Source organism: Melozone crissalis, unplaced genomic scaffold (assembly GCF_028551555.1).
Source record: "Melozone crissalis strain CALT ecotype California unplaced genomic scaffold, PUWL_Pcris_2 ptg000019l_1, whole genome shotgun sequence".
Lineage (NCBI taxonomy): Eukaryota > Metazoa > Chordata > Aves > Passeriformes > Passerellidae > Melozone > Melozone crissalis.
Genome location: NW_026535797.1, coordinates 28,387,843 through 28,409,330, shown reverse-complemented (window position 1 = coordinate 28,409,330; position 21,488 = coordinate 28,387,843). Strand labels below are relative to the sequence as shown.

The 21,488-nt window shown below is 37.6% G+C and overlaps 1 protein-coding gene across 7 annotated transcripts in view; it reads left to right on the top strand.

The window, feature by feature from the left end:
• Positions 1-21,488, top strand: part of CCSER2 (coiled-coil serine rich protein 2) — a 62,520-nt gene that overhangs the window by 29,272 nt on the left and 11,760 nt on the right. For 4 of the 7 annotated variants that reach the window (XM_054276692.1, XM_054276691.1, XM_054276694.1 and 1 more), the window contains 6 exons: positions 980-1,142; positions 1,757-1,925; positions 9,041-9,124; positions 9,899-9,985; positions 11,470-11,568; positions 19,704-19,788. In XM_054276692.1, coding sequence (XP_054132667.1) covers positions 980-1,142; positions 1,757-1,925; positions 9,041-9,124; positions 9,899-9,985; positions 11,470-11,568; positions 19,704-19,788 — 687 coding nt within the window. The remainder of the gene's footprint in view (positions 1-979; positions 1,143-1,756; positions 1,926-9,040; positions 9,125-9,898; positions 9,986-11,469; positions 11,569-19,703; positions 19,789-21,488) is intronic. The other 3 variants (XM_054276690.1, XM_054276688.1, XM_054276689.1) reach the window with 1 other exon arrangement.

The following is a 21,488-nucleotide window of genomic DNA, read 5'->3' as shown; positions in this document are numbered from 1 at the left end:
ACTATTTTTAGCAGCAGTGGTGGCTGCACAAGCACGCAGGGAGTGAGGAGGGCCGTGTAAATCACGGGGTGACGCCGGGCTGGCTCGCAGCCCCACGCAGGCTGGGAAGGCAGCGGGAAGCAGGGCCCGTTCGGAGCCGGGTGCGCAGCGCGGCTCGGGGGGCAAGCGCTGCTCCCCTGCGTGCAGCTGCTGCCAGGAGAGCGCTGGCAATGTGAGGGAAAGCTCCCTGGGTAAGTGAAGGACCAGGTGTGGTGGCAGAATAGCACTTTAGGGCTGTTTTTGCCGGGTCTGACTCCTGGGTAGAAGTTGTTTTGGCTTTCTCTCAGTCGTTTCCGGGCTGTTGCCAAATTTAGCGTTTGTTCCCTTAAGACGTTTGTGGAATTCCTGTGGCTTTGCAGAAGTTGGTGTTTTAAAGAGCTTGTTTGGTTTCCTTTTTTTAAATCATGCTGCTTGTCCAGTTCAATACAGATTTAATGTCTCTGAATCTGAAAACCAAGCCGTGTGAATAGGACGAGGTATATCCATATATTAAGTAATGAAGCTGTTTTCTTTTTGCAATGCAATACTGGCCTTTTTTTACAATGTTGGCTTTCTGTGTTTGTGTATTGTTAGAACTTGTTAAAAGCCTGGAGATACCATCAGTAAGAGAGAGAGGGAAAATTGTTACTTTTAAATTTATTTTCTTCTGTAATTTCTACCTCCTTCAAATGATTTTCTGTCAAAAGTGGAAATACTGCTAAAGCTGGATTCTTCAGTTTCTGCTACAGGTCGCTCTTGTAACAAGTTTATGTTTTAATAAAATGTGACATTGTTGCACAAGTCCACTTCTAAAATGCATACTGTTTTGGATCAGTTAAAAAAACCAAAACAAACCCCACAGACTTTACACTGCGTCTGTTACCAGCACATAGTTAATATTTTATTTGCAAGCTCCTGGGAACAAGTCTTATGATTTTTTGTACCATTATGCTCTCTGTAGAGGAATGTGAAAATATGAGCCGCTATGAGAGACAAGACAGAAATGCGAGACAGCATCAAGAGGGATTCTGGAAAAGAGCACCACAACAGCGATGGAATACACAGGAGCACTATCATCTTGGCCATACTGACCATTATATCCATGGTAAAAATGATTTGAACAGGTAAAGCACTTTTCTATATCCTCACAAACATTTAAAGCACCAGTGAGCAATTCCTTTTTGGCACTAAGGGATCTCAAGTGATATTGAGTACAAGTACAACATTTTCTGAATAGTTTTGTGTCTGAGTGGAAGCACCACTGAGGGTTGTAACAATTTCTTTTCAAAACTTATGCTTCTGTTTTCAGGCCAAGTACTTGTTGCTCATGGTGATACAATATTATACATGTTAATTAAAACAGCTTGTGTGTTCCATGAAAAACTATTGCAGTGTCTTAGTACTTGCATTTTTTAAGTTTCGGGAGCTTTTTGCAGTTTAATTTGTTGGTAAAGTAAATGTAACCTTATAGTCATTAAAGGGTTGAATGACAGTTTATAGAAATTCTGCTGAATTAAGTGGTTTTAGGGCGCTGTAGTTTATAGTCTGGGATCTCTGGGAGTGGAAAGGAAAACTCTATTTAAGTGAAATAGCATTGACATTTTTTGATTTATTTCCTTATTTTCTGCTGTGTGCCATAGTCTGTAAGTATAGCCCACATTGCATAACAGTTTCCTTTTTACCAACCTCTGTCTAGCTCCAGTTTGTCATGTCTGTGTGTCTGTTCTGGGTTTTTTAGGGGTTCAAGCTACCTGGAGCCAGGTGTGGGTGCCCTGGAGAGCTGCGCGGCGCCGCGGGCGCTGGCCGAGAACACGGTGATGCTGGACGAGATGACCCTGCGGCACATGGTGCAGGACTGCACCGCCGTCAAAACACAGCTGCTCCGCCTCAAGAGGGTCCTGCACCAGGTGAGCCCTCCACAGGTGCTGGGGAGGATCAGAGTTTGGCAAGGGAGTCTCACAGATACGTGTGCTGAGCGGAAAGAGTTTTGAATGTAGAGTCTGAATGAAGAATAGAGACAGAAGCAAGTTTGAATATAGAAGAACAGAATTGGGGTTTCTATGACTTAGAAAAAAGATAAACTCACTTCAAACAAGATGTTTTTACACAGTAGAAAGATAGCACAGGCAAACAAGTCAGCAAATGTTGCATGTAGAAAAAAAGTCTCAGAATTTTCTACTGCAAGAAAACTGAAAAGCAACTTCTAGCTTAAAGTGTAATGTACTAACTTTTAGCGATTAGAGGATAGTAACATGAATGTAGTAATTATAGTAGTTATTATAAGCTATAGATAAATGTTAAAGTATAGAATAGTTCTACTGTAAGATGCTCAGCAAAGTATTTAATACATTTGTAACTTAAGTTTTAATATAGAAGAAAAGAATTGTTGAGCTGGTCTTACTGAGAAACTAAAGAGGCAAAGAGTATGTTAGTTAGAAGGGGTTTTTATGACTTAGAGCAAAAGATAAACTCACTTCAAACAAGAAGTAGCACAGGCAAACAAGTCATCAAATGTTGCAAGTAGAAAAAAAATCGCAGAATTTTCTACTGCAAGAAAACTGAAAAGCAACTTCTAGCTTAAAGTGTAATGTACTAACTTTTAGCGATTAGAGGATAGTAACATGAATGTAGTAATTATAGTAGTTATGATAAGCTATAGATAAATGTTAAAGTATAGAATAGTTCTACTGTAAGATGCTCAGCAAAGTATTTAATACATTTGTAACTTAAGTTGTAATATAGAAGAAAAGTATTGTTGAGCTGGTCTTACTGAGAAACTAAAGAGGCAAAGAGTATGTTAGTTAGAAGGGGTTTTTATGACTTAGAGCAAAAGATAAACTCACTTCAAACAAAAAGATGTTTTTACTAAGTAGAAAGCACAGGCAAGCAAGTCAGCAAATGTTGCAAGTAGAAAAAAAGTCTCAGAATTTTCTACTGCAAGAAAACTGAAGAACAACTTCTAGCTTAAGTTGTAATGTACTAGCGTTTAGTGATTAGAGAATAATAACATGAATATAGTAATTATTAGTAATTAGTTATGATAAGCTATAGATAAAAGTTAAAGTATAGATTAGTTCTACTGTATTAAGATGCTCAGCAAAGTATGCAATACATTTGTAACTTAAGTTTTAATATAGAAGAAAAGAATTGTTGAGCTAGTTTTACTGGATTACTAAAGAGGCAAAGAGTATGTTAGTTAAAAGGGGGTTTTATGACTTAGAGCAAAAGATAAACTCACTCCAAACAAGATGTTTTTACACAGCAGAAAGATAGCACAGACAAATAAGTCAGCAAATGTTGCAAGTAGAAAAAAGTCTTAGAATTTTCTACTGCAAGAAAACTGAAAAACAACTTGTAGCTTAAAGTGTAATGTACTAACTTTTAGTGATTATATGAATATAATAATTACAGTAGTTATGATAAGCTACAGATAAAAGTTAAAGTATAGATTAGTTCTACTGTACTAAGATGCTCAGCCAAGTATGTAATACATTTGTAACATAAACTAAAAGTCTCTAAGCTTGCCTGCTGCTGGAGCTGACAGCTGTTGGCACAAGCTCTGTCACCCAGGACCCTAGACTGCTGTAACATCTTAAATGTAATAAACTGCATTTTGAAGAGCCTCCTAGAATCCCACATCTCTCATAAAGACTCTTACACACAGGGACTAAAGCACTAAAATAAACTGTGGACTGGGCCTAGGTGGGCTTATGTTCTGTTTGGCCTTATTAGGATATTGGCATTTCATTTATACATTGAGTTGCAATGTTCCAGAAAGTGACTATACCATTTATTGCTGTTTCCAGTAGTGCCTTTTCTGCCTTGTCAGTACTTTACTGACTACAAAACATGCTAAATAGTAATTTTTTAATATTTATTCACTATTAAAATTTACTTCTCTGAGGAAACGTCAAATTTAAAAAAATCAGCACATGTGAAAACCAGCTTTTATCCAATAAGATTCAAAAAAGCTGGGATTAAAAAAAATAAAAAGTATTAAAATTGATCCCATTGATCAAACTTGCATTCAGCATGTCAATGCTATTAGCTTTTTCTTAAAGCTTTTTTTTTTCCTCATTCTTTTAATCTTTTCTTTGTGTTTTGACAAGAAGCTTAGCAAATCTTGCTGGGTCATCTCTATTGGAAGTGTTCAAATTTAACCTTCCTATGTTATGAAGTTGTCGTAAACTTTTAAGGAGCTTTTTTAATGTACCTCAAAACCTGGCAAGTTGTGGGGGTTGGTAAAGTGCTGAATGACTCAGCAGAAGTATGGCATTTCAGCTACAAAAATTTCTTTGTTACCATGATAAAGAACAGTCCATGAGGCTTTCTTTGGAGGCATACACAGATTAGCATTGAAAAGTGTGTGATGTTGTCTCTTAATACCAGATTCATTGCTGCTCTTTTCTAATAGGATAATGTAATGAGAATAACTTAGTGCCTTAAAAGTAAGGCACCTAAACAAAAAACAACAAAACAAAAAGCAAATCAACCTTGAGGCTAATTCAAGGGTGTGGTTGTGCCTTTTAGAAATGAGAGCATTTGCTTCCTGTGCTGAGATGTATTCCTGATTTTATCAGGAGGAAAAGCAATTATAACAAAAGTAATGCAGTGCCAGAAGGGGAAAGTGTGTTCTCAGAACCCAATGTCTGAGTGGTGGGCTGCATAAACTGTGTCCCCCAACAGCCCCAGGCCTTAATACAAAGGTTCCCTGCCACTTCTATCTAGGACTTTTAATGCCTTTAACACAAGGACAATTTGGCAGCTTGATGGATGATCTGTGTGTGGTTCATGGTGTAAAGGCTTGCGCATTATAGCCAAGTAATGTGTGGCCCTGCAGAGTATCATGTGTAAAATCTTGATCTAGTTTATAATAGCCAGGTTGCAGAATAAAAACCTTGCCTCAAGTAGCTCAGATTAACTTTTTAAAAAGAACTTAAATGCACAGAATGAAACAGTTAGTCTTAATATGTCAGTTTTTCAAAATTTGCTCCTGGTCCTGACAAATGCCTGATCCTTCTTCCCTGTAACAGTGAGTTTAGTAATAACAGGTGCTGTTCTTCCCTTCACACTTTGTCAGGCATACTAGGCTGTATTTTCCTGACCTAAACCAACCCTGTTTTGACTCACTGCTTCCAAAACTAATCACTGGACTTCTGAATATTTATTCTGCTCTCCTGTGTATAATCCAGTCTTTTAATCAAAGAACATGAATAGTAATGTAAAAGTAAATTAGCGTGCTGCAGAGGTGGAAACTTCAGACCTTTACTACCTAAATTGCTAAACAATTAGGGCAGAACTTGTATGAAATATTTTTTCATTACATTAAAGTGTTAAGCCTTTACTGTAAACATCATGCTTCATACCAACAGGAATGAGTAAAAATACCACAATTCTTTACTTCTTGAACAGAAATACAGTTTTGAAAACAAACAGTTGAACTTTACCATTCTGAACTCTGAACTAGGACTGGATCACAAGCAGCTTCTTGCAAAATATAAAAAAAAATCAAGGTACAAAGCCAATTGCTTTCAAACTCCAGTTTTATTGTGGAATCAGAAGTTCTTCTATTAGCTCCACCAATATTACACATTTAAATGTATGTGTTGCCTTTCTCCAGTTGTGACATTCAGCAATAATATTTAATTTGGATAGGTAGAAATAGAGCTGTAGTTAGGACTTAGGCTCGAGGTCCCAGAGGAACAGTTACAGTAAAATAGGAAGAGTTAGCAATTAAATTCAGTTTTATACAATTATCTCATCAGCTGTAGCGTGACTTAGTGTAGAGCACAGCACGTAATGAATGTATACCTAGCAGATTCCTGGGGAGACCTACTGTGCTGTATGGATTCATTGCTGTGACTGGATAGAAATTAGCTGGAGTATTGCTAGCAACTCAGCTGCAGCAGTGTGGGGTTGGTGCATTCCCAGTTCAGCTTGGAAAAAGAAATAGTTCTTTGAGCAACAGAGCCTTGGCTGAGCTCTGTGTGAGCAGGAACACGTGCTGGCTGCTTGCCCCTCACTCACTGCCATCTTCCTGTGCCTTCAGACAGTGAAATCAGCAATAGGAGTCTCTCTCATACAGAGCTTAGAAGATTTTCACAGTAGTGAGTCTAACCTTCTCTGACTTTTCAGTAATGTAATGTAAAACAACCTTCATGGAGTGAAAAATGTGGCTTGTTCTTGTACTGAATGCAACCATATTTGCAGAGAGGTGTACTGCTGGAGAGTGTTCTCTCTTGAATGCTTAACTGGAGTGCTAACTTTTTATTGTAAGAAGAAAATGTTTTGGAAGTCTAATTCTAGTAATAATTGACATGTAAATGTTAATACCTCTTAAACATTGACTAAGGTACTTCATTTGCATGCTTATTAAGAAATAAGTTTTCTTCTGATCTTAACAATTTCTTCCTCCTCCTCAATTAATTTCATAAACTTGCTGCTCTGGGTGGAGGTTAATGTGTTAATACAGTTTTAAATAAAGTTTTTTTGTTTCTGTTGCCCTTGAACCTTTGATCTTGGCAAGGATTGACCATCCTCTGTAGTAACCCAATGCAGCTTGGTTGCATTGCTTGCACTTGCTGTTCCTGCAGGGAGGGCTGAAACATGAGGCAGTTCACAGAGCTGAGATCTGTGAAGCTCTTTTTTCTGTGGGAGGCAGGTTTTATAAAAAAATGTTTCATTTCAACTTATCTTTCATGAATGGAAATGAAATTCTATTTTTCAAGCACAGCTCTTCACTGTAGCTTATCAGATATGGCCCATTTGTATGAAGAGGTGTGAATGAAAATGTGAACCATGTAGTGCAGATTTGTAAAATGCATCAGTACATTTTGCTGAGGCTTTAGATCAGTAAGTCACTTGTGTATCTTTGAAATACATATTCATTGTGTTCTGTTCTTTTTGCATCTGGTGAGATCCACAAGAGAGATTAATCTTTGTTTATGAGAAGCCTGAAGTTGAGAAAGAAACAGAGTTACAAAATAAAAAGATGTTTTTCAAAATAAAAAGATGTTTTTGTGTCATGCATCAAGTTGTATAACTTGCCTCTACAATTATTATTTACTAGCCACAACATAAAATAGTTCACCTCAGTGACTTAATTGTGCTTGGAAGAAACAGAACCAAAGGAGATAGAACAAACAATAGCAAATCAAATTGGCAAATTGTAGGTTTAAGCAGTTGTTTCACTGTCAGATTGTTGCTGTGACAGTGTTTGACAGTGGCAGTGAGATTGACATGGCCTGGATGAAACTGCACTCAGAATGCCAGGCAGGCAGCAGGTGAATAGCACCCTCTGCTTGATGAACACTTAACTCAGCTTCTGCTTACATCCTTATAGAAATGCCATTAGCAAAGGAGTCTGTTCACATCAGTGATTTGTAATGAATAAAGCTTGGAATTGGGAATTAAAACCTAGACCATGGTAAAAATTCAGTAGACCCTGATAAACTTGCCACTGCTCTGGAGAAGTGATTATACCAAAATAAATAATGTGTTCTGCTCCTGTAAAAATGATAGCAGTAGCAGTTTTCTGTATTGCCTGTTGTACTGTGATATGCAATGTGGTGATACCTTTATAAAGTTTATTGCATCTTTACCAAAAGATTGAAAGCAGATGTTCTCTCCAAGTTTCCAAATGTGATGGTATCTTGATATACTTCTTAGTATTATTTCTGGCCTACCAAAAATAGCATATGCATATAACCAGGTGCATTTTCTTTGCTAATTCTGTCATCTTTTTGGTAATTCTGATATCTTTTTTTGTACAGGGGTGGCTCTATTTTGCTGATTTCCCCTGTTTCATTTTAGCAGTGTAATGACAAAGAAACAAAAAGCACAGGAAGACAGATTTCATAGATTAATCCTAGCATGTGTTCAAATGGAGGCTTGAGTTCCTACTAATAGAGTTAGAGCTGTTTCTTTTCCAGTTGTGCTGTGTTCTCTGCCTGTGTACTGAGGTAATTGCAGCCGTGGTGAGGGAATTGCTGCAATGACCATTGTCCCTGCTTTGCTGGTGAATGAGTCAGGTGTAGCACAGGCCTGGAGTGCTGGTTTAAATCACCAGGGAGTGTGTGACACACTAACCTTCTTTGCAATCAGGTCTTATTCTGCTGTTGTGGAATGTCTTACTGCTCCACTTCCCTGCATTTTAATAGCAGTAAAAGCTATATTGGAGGTACAGAGCTTTGAAAAGTCATGTGAGATACTTTTGCTTGAAATAGTTTGCCTTGTTTTGTATTTTTTCCCATTCCCATGGTGACTCTTTCACAGTTGTAACTGTGACCATCTGTGGCTTCACTTCTGAGTGTGTGTATTTGTTTGAATCATTGCTTAAAATAAAATGTTGGTGAAACTTTTTAATTGGAGGGAATAAGATAAATATAAATACAATAAAATATAAATAAATATTGTATATAAAATGCAGTAAATATAAAATACAATATAAATATGCAAAAAATAATTTTGAAAACTGAAAGTAATTTTAGGATTCTAATTGCTGCACTTTTCCTCTAGCATTTTACATATGTTTTGAACTAACTAATGTTTGTGTTTTTATGGTATTACTGTGCAAATTATTTCAAAGCACTCTGGTAGAACTTCTCTGTAACATGATGTATAAACTGCTGCTTTTTCAGTCTTTCATTTGCTGGCCATGGGCCTGGAAGGGACTAGCAGCTGCTTGAGAACTGATGACAACTGAGTGCTGGACAGTGTAAACTTGACTGTTCTCAAAATTAGGTCTATTTATATAAAAACCCAAAAGGCAAACAAACAAACAAACAAAAAAAAAAAAACCAATCCAAAAGCATCCAAAACAAAACAGCATCAAAAAACTGAGATGTAAGTTCTGTCAAGTTATAGAAATGAAGTATAAGTGTCTGTAACATACAAGGTCTGGGCATCACCTCGGCCTTGTACACAGGCTGCAGCAAGGGTGGCTTTCCTGTGGGGGGAAGAAGAAAACTTGCTGTTTCAACAAGTAATTCAAACTTGTATTCTTGTCTTTGTCCCCTGGTAGAATGATGAAAATGTGTCACTCCAGGACATCACAGTCTCAGTTCCATCGAGTCCAGAACCACAAGAACCTGAGTCAACTTTTAAGGTAAATGACATTGATTGACTCTAAGGAATAAGAGATGCAAACCTGTTTATGTTTAGAAAACACACCCAAACCTTGTGTGTTACTGAAGTACTGCTTCTTGCTTCTTCTTTGTTGAAATGCTAACCTAGGTGAACCCCCCAAAGTCAGTGGCAAGTTTATTGTTTTTTAGAATGGGTATTTAAGGCAGAAGAAGTCACAGTAGGTATTGCAAATAGAATAATCTTTTCTAGTTGGAGACTTGTAATATTGTGTTTTCTGTGGTAGTAAGGTTTTGTAGCATTACTTGGCTCTTATTGTAAAATCACTATACAAATATCACTAATTCTGTATTTATGGGAGAGAAACATTGCTTACTGGAAATATAACAAGGCTATAAATACTTCATGAAGTTGAAGAACACTTAAAATCTAATGTTTGTTCTGAGTTCAGTAATTTCTGTTGCTGATAAAGAGGACTGTAGGTAGTGTTTGCTGACTAGACCTTTTCATGTGCATAATGTCACTTGTTTGCACAACAGATGAATTACTGCTTCAAAAATGCAGCTAATCTACTTACCCTGGAAATTTAGTGGGTCAGCTGAATTTGGCCTCTTAAAGGGACTTTTAGTCAAGTTTCTTCACTCTTTAACCTGTGTGCCCTTTCTCTGTGTGAATAGGAGGAGGAAAGCATGTGCTGTGTCACTGCCATCCCTGCAGGCATGTCTGATCTCTCATGTCCTGTAGAGGTGTTGCTTAGGTCATGCAGTCCTTACACAAAACCACTGTTCTGTTACAGATGGATGATCTGCTGAACGAGATCAGGCAGCTTAAAGATGAACTGAGGAAAAAGGATGAAACAATCAACCAACTAGAGCAGCAGCTTGTAAGTATAATGTAAAATGTTTAGCAAAATCCCAAGTGTGCACTGCAGAGTGCAACTTCAATAGGCAGTTCTGATGAAGGCTTTAAGAGACTTTAGACAGTATTTTTTTCCTACACTTCCACTGTAACAATGGTAGGTTTGGGTTCCTTGTGCTCCTGGGATCTGTGTTTTCCATAATCTGGTCATGATTTTGTGTGGTACTAAGCAAGGATGTTTATAATGCTGTTGAAAGTATTTAATCTCCAAAACAGTTTTGAGCATAAAATTCTAGAAGCTGCTCAGAAAAAACAGTGAGGAAAAGATAAGGCTACACTTAGAGTATTTTAAAAATGGGTGAGGATTGGGCCTATCATTCTGCTTAAAGTTTTTGTTACTGTTTTTTTCCTTCCTCTACTGTCCATTATCTTAATAAAGAATTACACCATAGAATTTAAAGCTGAGCTTAGTATTCTAAGCTTAGAATTAAGCTTAGTATTCTAAGTTGATTGTTTTTTAAGGAAACAATACAAAACAAGTTGAATATTCAGATTAAATCTGCCAACTAGGAACAAGTTATGGGGTCATTTCATCATAAATTAGGTTCAGGGAAACACAAAGCCTCAAGCAAGAGTCACATGTACCTTTTTGCTCTTGTTCTGAGTTTGGATTTGCTGTGCATATCTTTGCATTTGGTTTTGTTAAATTCACCTGCTGTGACAATTTTTGTAAACAACCCCACATTTTCAAGCCATTTCAAGCCACAGCAAGGTCCTACAGGCAGGGTAGATGAGATGCCAAGAGGTGCACACCATACATGTTTATCATAGCTGGGGACAGTACCTGTGTGACCATAATCTCTAATGAAATGTTAAACATGTGCTTTTGTAGATGTGTGCAGTAAAACTGAGCTGTGGCCTTCATGCTCTTCCTCTCTGGCTTGGGAACATTTCCTCTAAAACAATACTGAAAGATGAAGATTTGGCCTTTGCTCTGCTATTTAAACAGCAGAATCCCAGATCACAGAATACCAAACCAAATTACCTTGTTTGTTAGCATTTAGCAGTAAATGTTGGGTTTTGGGTACATTTGGTCTCAATCTTAACAATCTGCCAAAATTCCTTGAAGGAAGTTTCTCCTTCCCTGCTCAGTCGTGTACCTGATTGCTGCAGTGACCTGTAACTGCTGCAGCAGAGGAACTCTGCTGTAGAGATGGGTAAAACTTACTTTTGTAATGACTGAAAGATGACTTGAAGAGCTCAGTGCTTCAGAAATTTAAGTGGAAAAACTCTTTCCAAAAGTCAGTATTTATTCTGGATTACTTCTCAGTATCCTTTGGGAAAAGCAGCACTGTCAGTAGTGGTTTCTACCCTTTAATCATATTGCGCTCTACAGTCAAGGCATGCTTCATGTTTGAACATTGGGCCTTGACTGTACTTTTCAACAGGCTCACTTGGTTAATTTCTAACTAATTCTTGTTTGTTTTTCTCTTTTTGGGGGTGATTAAGGCCACTAGATGTAACTGCCAGAAGGACAGTCAAAAGCCTGCAGGGGCAGTGCGCGCGCGTGCCGATAAATTCACACAAACCTCCTGGAGGAGGAGTTCTGTGAGTAAAGTGGGCCCTCCATGCTCGGGTACCTCTTTCTGCCTTTCATTCCCCACTGCTATAACCTGGCTCTCACACAACTCAGCCCTGTTAAAGAGATTCTGTACTGTGTGTGAGTAAAGTCCTTCCTGCTGTGCAACCCTTGCATACTTTTGCAGCTCTGTTATGTAAACAAATATTACAAACATTTATTTCAAAATAAATAATTAAACTTTAGAAGTCTTCTCTTAAAATAATCACCCTTTGCAGCATTTAATTTACAGTCAATCCAAATCAATCCTGTATATCTAGTCATACTTAACAGATTTTCTTATATCCTGACTTCAGAGTATTTCTTTGGGTTTTTTCCTGGTCAGTTTTTCATTGTTGATGTTTTCATATTTGTTGAGGAAAAGAAACAATATATTCTAAATTTCGGTGCATAAGTATAAAAACAAAAGTTAATTTTTTTTTATAATTCATTTTAATAACTTGAATCATCAAAAAAATAATTGTGTGAAAATCACTTTGACAAAAGATGTCTTCATTCCCATATGTTGTTGCATGGATCACATGTGTTTCCACTATGTAAAATTTATGTTCTTCATAAAACACCAATAGAATATTTAAGATGGGGGAGGGATAACATATTTGATATTATATAATAAGAAGAAATTACCTTTGCTAAACAAAGTTTTTTTTAGTCACAAGCAAATAGCATTTGGATCATGAAGCTACTGCTCTAGTTAGAAAACCTAGGACATTTTATTCAAGGTTAAAAATGGGTTTGATTTTTTTTGTTTCTTTGTTTCTGTCCTACATTGAGTTACTTGATGTAAGCTTGTAATAAAGATTAATCACCCCTGTTATCCTTCTAAAATTGCTCTTTTAAATGTATGGCACTATAGGGCAGAAGCACCACTGTGCTGTGTGTTCACCAGTTACTGGCAAACAGCTTTACCCATGTTTTCCAACCTCCTTTCTGTCATAAGAGGCTGTCAAAAGTTATAACCTTAAGCAGCTTTTGGTTTGCTTTGACACCTCTGCTCCCCCATGTACATGTAACCTCTGGGCTCATCCCATGTATTTTTTCTCCTTTTACTTTGGAGCTTCTGAGCCCTTGCGTTGCTTCTTTTTCCCACTTCAATTTTGTGTGTGTGCTGTTCGTGGGATGTCTTTGTGCATTGACACTGTTACAAGGTTAGTGGCTATTGTTTCCATCTTCCTTTTTTTCCAGTTCATTTATCACATGGCTTCAGCGTCAAGATGAATTGTCATGGAAAGTTAGTTGCTAACTACAGGAGTTTTAGTCTGTGTGAGTTGTGGTGTTACTTGATAAGACAAAGATACTGGAGAAAATGGGGAATTTGAGTTGCTGTCTCAAGCACAAGTAGTCACTCAGCACAGTTGTCTGGTTTGGGTCAGGTTGCCCAGTATACTTTTTAAAGTTATATTGTAGTTTTGTTCAAGAATACATTTTTTTTGTCAGGAGGAAATTTGGGTTAAGGGACAGTATCTTTAAGAAGAGCTAAAGGAGCCTCTGCTGTATTTGTGGTTGGGTGTGTGCATATGTGCATATGATACCCATACATATTCCTAGGCATCTGATCATTGCACACACAATCCAAACATCTTGGTATTTTTATCCATTAGCAAAGTTTCAAATGAATTTGATAAAGGACTTAGGAAAATTCATGAAATGCTAACAAATTTTGAAACTGTGCTGCTTTTCAGTACCTTTTAATAGCTGGGAAGTTTTGGGCAGAATATTTTGGGCATGTTTTTAGGTTTTTTTCAATGTTTTCATGTGCGTATTTGTAAGTTACAGACTTTCTTTCACCCAACAGAAGCAGGAGCTCTGTAATGTGGGATTTCTCCAAGGAGGACAATGGTCTGGCTGGTGCAGCCAAATTTCAGTTCTAATGGTCAGACCTCAACTTTCTGGTTTCATGTTTCCTCTGCCAACATGCATTTGGATGTTTCCTTGCATATAAAATAGTTTTTGATTTGAACCTAATCACAAAAAACATCTCTTGCAATAGAAAGGAGACACAATCAGCTCTTATTTTCTTGAGGTAAGAGTACAACAAACAGAAGGAGACACCTAAGTAAAATGTATTCTCACTACTCAAATTCCAAAAATCTCTTAAATAAATTCTTTTAGTTTATTAACATTCCTGTTCAGTTTAGTTTAGTGGTCTTGGTGTAAGAATAAGACTAAGAAAAATCTTATTTCTTGGTCCTATATGCAGTATCAGTCTTGAAATATTGTTAATGTTTATGAATTTATCAGGTTTTTATATAGACTAGATTTTTTTATACAGACTAGTGGTTTTTTGGGTTTTTTTAAACCCAAATTGTAGTTGAAGTCTTGGCAATGACAGAGTGGTTACTTTGAGGCATCTTAGCTTTTTGCCTCTTTAAGCTTGTAATAGTTTTCAATTTTGTTGAATATTTAACTATTTCAGTTTTTCCTATTAGTGTTGTCCTGCTAATCATTTTAAATTATGCTGGATATTAGGTATGTCAGGTATCAAAAATTTAGAAATTTATGTAACTGTTTATAAATTCTATATATTCTATACCAATCAGAACCAATACAGTGTTTTTATTCCTGAGGAGTTTGGACCAGTGTGGGAACACAGTGATTTAGTGTTCCAAGGAATACTGTAAATGCTTACTGAAATGTGCCTAACAAACATTGTTGATGTAGTGTGTCATAAAGAATAGATGCTGGAATAAACTAGGAAACAGTGAGAGTGGAAAGCAGCTATTTCAGTTAGGAATTTAAGACCACATGAATTGCAGCAATTCAGCTGGCCATTTGAAATGGCTAGTATTTCTGATCACTTCGTGGTTCTGCCACTAAATAAACAAATGGCTATCATTAAACATACTCATTTTTAAAAGTCATGGTCACATAGTTTCTTTGTTATTAAATATTTCTAGAAAATGGCCCATTCTGATATGATTATAAACTTGTCTGATGTTCTCTTCAGGGACCACAGCTTTTCAAAATACTTCTAGGTTTTTAATATTTAAAGGTAAATATGTACGTAAGTGGAAGTTGTGTAACTTTAAGTTAATCCTTGGAACTTAGTGCTCACATAATAAAAACTAGGGGCTGGAAAGAAATGTTTGGGAGACTTGGCTTCTTCAAAATTGATAGGTAGCTACCTAATGCCTGTCTACTGTGTCTGTGACATGGTATTTCTTGTAAGTGTCCTGGCAGGATGCTCAGAATTTGGGTAACTTCTAGGTTAGGTTTGTGTTTTATTCTTGGTTAGCCATCCTTGGGATAAAGGCTTGTACAGATATTTGCTGGCAGGGTAGACCATGACATTTCTGAAAGGATCTCTTACAGGTCTGTTATACAGAATTCATTCCAGTTAGTGTGTCTTATGATTTTAGTATCATGGAAGAAGATAAAAATTACCTGAAGAAATCAGTGTTAATGGACAACGTACAAGAAAGAAAAATGTGAACATCCATTGCCACACTTGTAGGATTGTTTCTCTAATAGTAAATACTGATGTTTTTAAGACTTTGAGGGTAAAGGGGTAGAAGTCAAGTTTTTGTTGATAAAACATTTGGTTTCTTGGTCTGGAAAGGATGTTGGCAGATGCTGAGTAGTAAATGACAAGCAAGCAAACTGCAAAGCCCTGAATTTGGTCCAAGATACTTACAAAAGACTCTGGCCTGTGAGGACCAGTTCCTTCTAATTGCTGGTTGCTGTTCCACTCCCTGCAAGAGTAGATAGTGTGTACAGTAAAAGCTGGATATTTCCCCTTGGTAACAGCTCACAGTGGTGAGATGAGCTTTGCTGTCTAAATTTGCGTACAAGTTAATTCTTGTCTCTGCTGAAATGACAACAGAACCTCTCACTTTGCATGGGAGCATGCATGGTCTTGTTCTTTGCTCCATCTTTTCTCTGCTTTTGCACTGAGATATTCTTTGCCTTCCTTTTGAATTTTGTTCCACTTTGTCATTCCAAAGCCTTCTATTTCATTTGTTTTGAGAAATCTTTGTAATCCTTTGTCTTTATGTACTGTTGGCCTTCTGGTTTTAGTATCTTCCTTCTCCTTAGCCTTAAACATCCTGTATGTGTCATTGTCACACCATTAATTTAAGCTTGCAGCTTTTGAGGTCCAGTGACTGTATGTGTTCACAGCCAGCCTCTGTTTCTGTCACTGTCCAATGCTCTGCTGTTTGCTTCATGTTCTTACACATGTACTTGGTGAAACAAAACCATAGCTGGGCTAGGTGGTCATATTGTGCCCCTGTCCCTTGTGCTTACTGTTCATGACATGGAGGACTACATGGAAGAGAGGTCCTTGAACCCTTCACAAGCAATTCCTGTTGGTTTTGTGTAAACCAGCACATAAAACTGGGTTGGTGAAGTTTTTCGTCTGAATACTTTCAGAAAGACTACTGCATGTCAGAACTGCTTTTTCATCATCTCTTTCTGGGTGCTAGGCCAGCCAGAGAAGACTGCTGCAGAAACATTTTGTTTGCCTCAGTAGTGAAGTTTGTCATTCTAGGTTTGTTCATGATGTGGAGCTCTGACGGTGTATGAGACAACTGTCAGTGCTTGGCGAGAGGCAGCAAAAATCACCTCCTCATTGAAGTGCTCAGAGGCTCCAGTTGTATGGGTTAAAAAAGATATCTTTGCTGTATTTGTTTCTGCAGCAAAACAGACTTTTTAAGGCAGTAGCGGTTTTGCATATTGGTGTATCCTTGGGAGATAAACTGGAGTATCTGGCTGTAGGGCTAAAATGACTGTGGGACAATAGCTTAGAAATATTTCACTTCTCCTTTTCTGGCAGAAGCAATTGCTTTTGTTTGTGTGATTTCTTATTCTAAGCTTGAAGTCTGCTCATAACTAGCAATGGAAAATTCTGGCCTTGGTCTTCATTGTAATATTTAAAAGAAGAAACAGCCACCAGGTTTTCCCAGTGCAGTTAGAGTCAGAACTTCATAAAGCATTTGGTACAACAGAAAGCAGGAGTACAATTCATCAGGATCTCAGAAGAATATTTGTCCTTCTGGTTTGTAGTCTGCTCTATCCCAGCTGCTCTTATTTTTCCACTCCTGAATCTCATGTTGTTTTAAAATGCTGATTCACTTCTCTTTGGGGATGCCTTTCCTATTTCACAAATCCAGTGTCTGGAAAATAAGAGGAATGGGATTTAAGAGTAGTGGCTGGATACACATAATAGCAGTGGGGAAGGACTGTTCAAACTACTGTCTAACATTAAAGTCTTAGAGGAAAAAGTTGCTTCAGAACCCAAGAGAATCCCATCAGATATTTTTAGTTTGGGTTTGTTTTTTTTTTATGATAGAAGTCGAGGTAAGTCATGTTCTCATCTTTCAATTTTAGAGTTCCTTGCTTATGAGTTTTATAGACATTGTAATAAATAAGTGGTGATTCAGGTTTTTCTTATTTCTTCGTTTTAGTAGGAAACTGCCACATTATCTGTGCATTTTGAATATGTAGTATCATCTGAGGAGATATGGTTTTTAGTGTGTTTTTTTCCTCTTCTTTCGATTTCTTGGGAACCTTAGTGCGCATTTGAGTAATAGGAGATGAATGTGAGTTGATGTTTAAAGGAGAAAGCTTGGTAAATTTGCTGGAATTTTGTACAATAATTACTATAAAAAGAAAATTAATCTTTTTGTAAGCCAGACATATTTGCAGATACTTAAATCTTAATGTGCTATAATAATGGGATTGCTACATCCTTTATAATTTTTATAATCAGTTTCAGTCATAACACTCATCTTAATACATTCCCAGTGCTGTATCTACCGAGTCTTACTTTTTCAATTGATGTTGATTTTATTATCTTATTTGTTGTACAGTTAAACAACCCTGGCTTGGAGTGTTTTTAGAAAAAAGTATTTAATTTATTCATCTATTACAAAAAAAAAGAACTCTGGCATTTATTGGAAGCTTACCTATATGGAACAGTTTCAACTGCAGCGTTTGGGAGAAGGGGATTAAAATATGCCTGGAGACCAGTTCAGCTGGCAAAAGATTCAAGGAAGTTACTTGCACTTTCTTCATTTGCCTCTCTTCTCAGAGCAAGGATGAAGTAGCATGAAGAATTATTGAATTGGCTGTACTTAGTGCAGGGCTTTGAAGTGCTAATATGGATGCTTAAAAGTTTCTGGAACGTATCAAGACATGTAAATATTTCATTGCCTTTACAATAGTGTCTTAACTGTTATGTAGCTCAGATAGCTTGTGCTTCTTTTAATCTCTTTTCAGAGAGTAAAAGGGAGAGATATAAAATTTTCACCTCCCTTCTTAATGTGTTAAGAATTTCAAAGAAAAAAGCCCGTTGCCAACTCAGATGAGTCTGCAAAATCAGACTTGTGCTGGGTGATAATTTGCTTTCTACTATGTGGAGATTGAATTATGTTTAGGGAATGAAAAGAGTTTTTCTTGGTGTTCCAGTAGCCTGACACAATTTTGGATGAAATCTGACCAGACCTGTAAAATGTAGTATTCTTTTGTACTGTGCTATCAAAAATCCAAAGAGTTTGATAATTTTCTCATCAGTCATTGAATGATAATTTATGGGACTATTTATGTATTTAATGTATGCACCTATTCAGCTGATGTAGCACATTATATTGTTTTGTCACGTTGACTGAAGCTAATACTGTTCCAGTACTTTCATGCAGCAGCCTAAAAATTGTGATCTTAATGACTGCTGATGGAGGACTGTAAGAACCCGTTAGGTAATCAATACCTCCATCTAGAGATAATCAGACTGAAGAACTTGTTTCATTTTTCCCCTTAGATTTTGCTGCAATAATTGTTTTATCTCAGCTTCTGAAGAACAGTAAAGGAGTCTTGTCAGGCTTTTTTTTTATTTATTTCCTGTTCTAGATGAAAGGTGTTCTGACTAGCAGATTCTAAGGCTTGGTTAAATGCATGTTAAGTTTCATCTTAGCAGTACTGAAACCTGGAATAGTGCTGGATAAAATCTGATTAGGTAAGGATAACTGGAAGATCAGGGAAGTTTTTTAAACTCTCCTAAGACAAATAAAAGCATAATATTCATAGAAATAATGTGATGTTTAACATTGTTTTAAAAGAAGAATGGAAGTCAAATACTTTATTATTTGTCCAGCTGTGGCAGTATGGTCTGCAGCAGAAAATCTGGAGTGGGGGGCACACTGGGTTCCTGTTTTCTGTGATGTGGGTGCTGTTCAGGTACCTTCAGCCTGCTGGCTCACAGGGTAGCCACAGTTAGTTGCTGTTGGTCAGGAGGCAGTGGGGCAGTCATTATTGTAGTACCAGTGTTCCAGGACTTAGAAAAGCAGTTTTCAGCTGCTTAAATGGCAAAAGGATTGTAAATGCTTAAACCTGCCCTGCTGCAATAGGAAATCAAGATTGTGTTGTTAAAGAGGGAAATTGCAGCTTGGATTTGCAAAGGTAAGGATGTGGGGAAAAGTAATAAGAAAATTACTTTTTCTTCTTTTGAGAACGTAGCAACCACAGTATGTCACACTTGTGGTGATTTGAGAGCTCTGACAGGCAAAGCCTGCACTGCATGGATCTGCACAGTTCCCTGATCCTTTCATGGAAGACTCAAACTCCAAGAGCAAGGTGCAAGGAAAACAGCTCTGTGTCAGCTCTTCTCTTCCACAATAAATAATACTGATGAAATTGGAGTAAAGTGGTCTCTAAAGCACCAGGACTTGCTGGAAAATTTGTTTCTATGCTTTAGAAATTTTTGTTGAAAACTAAAGTTGACTAGTTTTCCAGTAGATTAGAACTGAGTATGCTACTACTTGGTGAGGCATTTCTAAAATACTTTTGAAAGCTATATAAATACAATTTTATCATGTATTTTGAATCATGAAAAGCTCAGTTTCTGTACTCTTCCCCTAAAACTACCTAGGACAGAAATGTGTGCTTATATATTGAAAAAACATGGAGGTATTTTGTAAGATATTTCTTACTAGTTTAGAACATCTGGGTTCTGGTAGTGTATAACATTTGTTTTTACAAAGTAGAACACCTGGAAATATAACGATACCTTTCTGGGGAAAAAAGAAAAGAATGGTGTGGCTTTTTGGTGTCTTGTTTTTCCCTGTTCTCTTTTTTTATTATACTTCTCCCCCTCTCTCTTTCTGCACAGGGTGGGTATTCTGCTCCCTCCTTCTCTCCCTGGCAGGGCTCATTCCAGGGCATCCCTCGGAGTGTTCCACCGCACCGCAGACAGAGTGAGTCTGTCCCTCTCACTCATCTCCCTCACCGTGTTCCAGTAGCAGCTTCCCCTTTGCACGCACCGTCCATCTCGTAGTCTCCTCCTCTCTCAGGCAGATCTCCAGGCATACACCATAGTCTGTGCCTAACAAAGCGCTTCCTCCGGCCAGCCTACCAGCAGCTGCCACTTACAGCTTCGTAACAGTCATTAAATGCCAATAGACCTCAGCAGTTCTTCAGGCAAACCTGAGTAGGCCCTTGTTTCCAGTCTTGTCTTAACATCAGTCGTGCTTGCTGCATTTCCCTGTTTTCCATGGCTGTGATGCACTCTCCTGTCCGTGTGTCTGTCCTGTTTGCTCACGCGCGCCTCTGCGCGCGTTCACGTCAACGCGTCGTGGTTGTATAGAAAAGTGTTGCTGGGAAAGTGTCACTTGCATTGTCTCTCACAAAAAGTTTTAACTTTTCAGAATGGCTTCCCTCAAGCTGATTATTTTCCCCTCATCTCTTGATATTTGTTGTAAAAAGGCTTCTCTTACGTTGAAGTGGCTGTTGCACAACTTGCATGATTTATTAACGTTCCTTATGTGCTAGCTACAATGTGGGCTGATATAAGATGCATTTGTTCACTTGGCTTGGATCTGCAAAACAAAAGACAATTGCTGATTTTAAAACTGTGTGCTTACGTAGACATAGAGAAATGGTAAGTGTTATTTTGTGCTTTGGTATTGCATTTTGAACAGATAAGTGTTTGAAGAAATATAACTACTTCATAACGCTGAAGTTATATTTTTTAAATGTACTGTAATTTGCAAATTACAGTGTTTGCCTAGCAAAGCTCAAGAGTGTATTTGGACAAGAAATAAAGGCAAAGTAAAATAATGGAAACAAGTAAGTTTTCCAGGGCCAATGCAGATCTGAAGAGTAAGCTGCACCTTGGAGAGCTAAGCTTAGACAAATTTCACACTGCAATAATCTTTACTTAATCAATCACCAGGAAAAAAATCTAATATTCTGTAAACTGTGCTTCAGATACTCTCTTGATGCTTCTGTGACAATGTTCATGTAAACAACTCATCAGCAATGCACAGCCTGTTTCATGGGCTTTCTCTGTGCAATAAGGGATGTGCTTCATTTTTCTGTGATGTTTGATGTGGGACTCTGTGTGTGTAATGAACATAGAACCCCAAAATCTGATGATTGTGCCTTCTGTTGCTGAGTGGAGGGGCCAGCAGTAGCACAGCCTGGGTGATTCACTGTCCTACCAACAGAGGCTGACTTCAAGGAGATCAGTTTTAGATCTAAGGATCATATTAGTGTTATGGTTTTGGGGCTTGGAGACTGACTGGAGAGTCAGAATGGGAGGATGCTGTCCCAGCTGCCCCGTGAGCCTCTGGTGTCACATCATTCAGTGGCTGCTTAGCTGAAGAAGAAAACTTTGCTTGCTAATCTCGCTGGTTTTCTGAGCCTCCACCTCATCCCCTCACTAACAAGGGTGGTCTCTTATTTGGGATTCCAAAGTAAACTTTTGTTTCTAAAGCAGGTGGGATTTTTTAGTATGCATCTTACATATTGCATTCAATGAATTGCTAGTAAAGGAAGCAAAGTCAATGAAAATGGGTCCTTGACTAGTTAACCTAAACTATAACAAATATATTGTTTAGGAAAGTAAATTTCCACTATTGGAGTGTTCCTAACTTTTTTTTCTTTCAGACTTAGG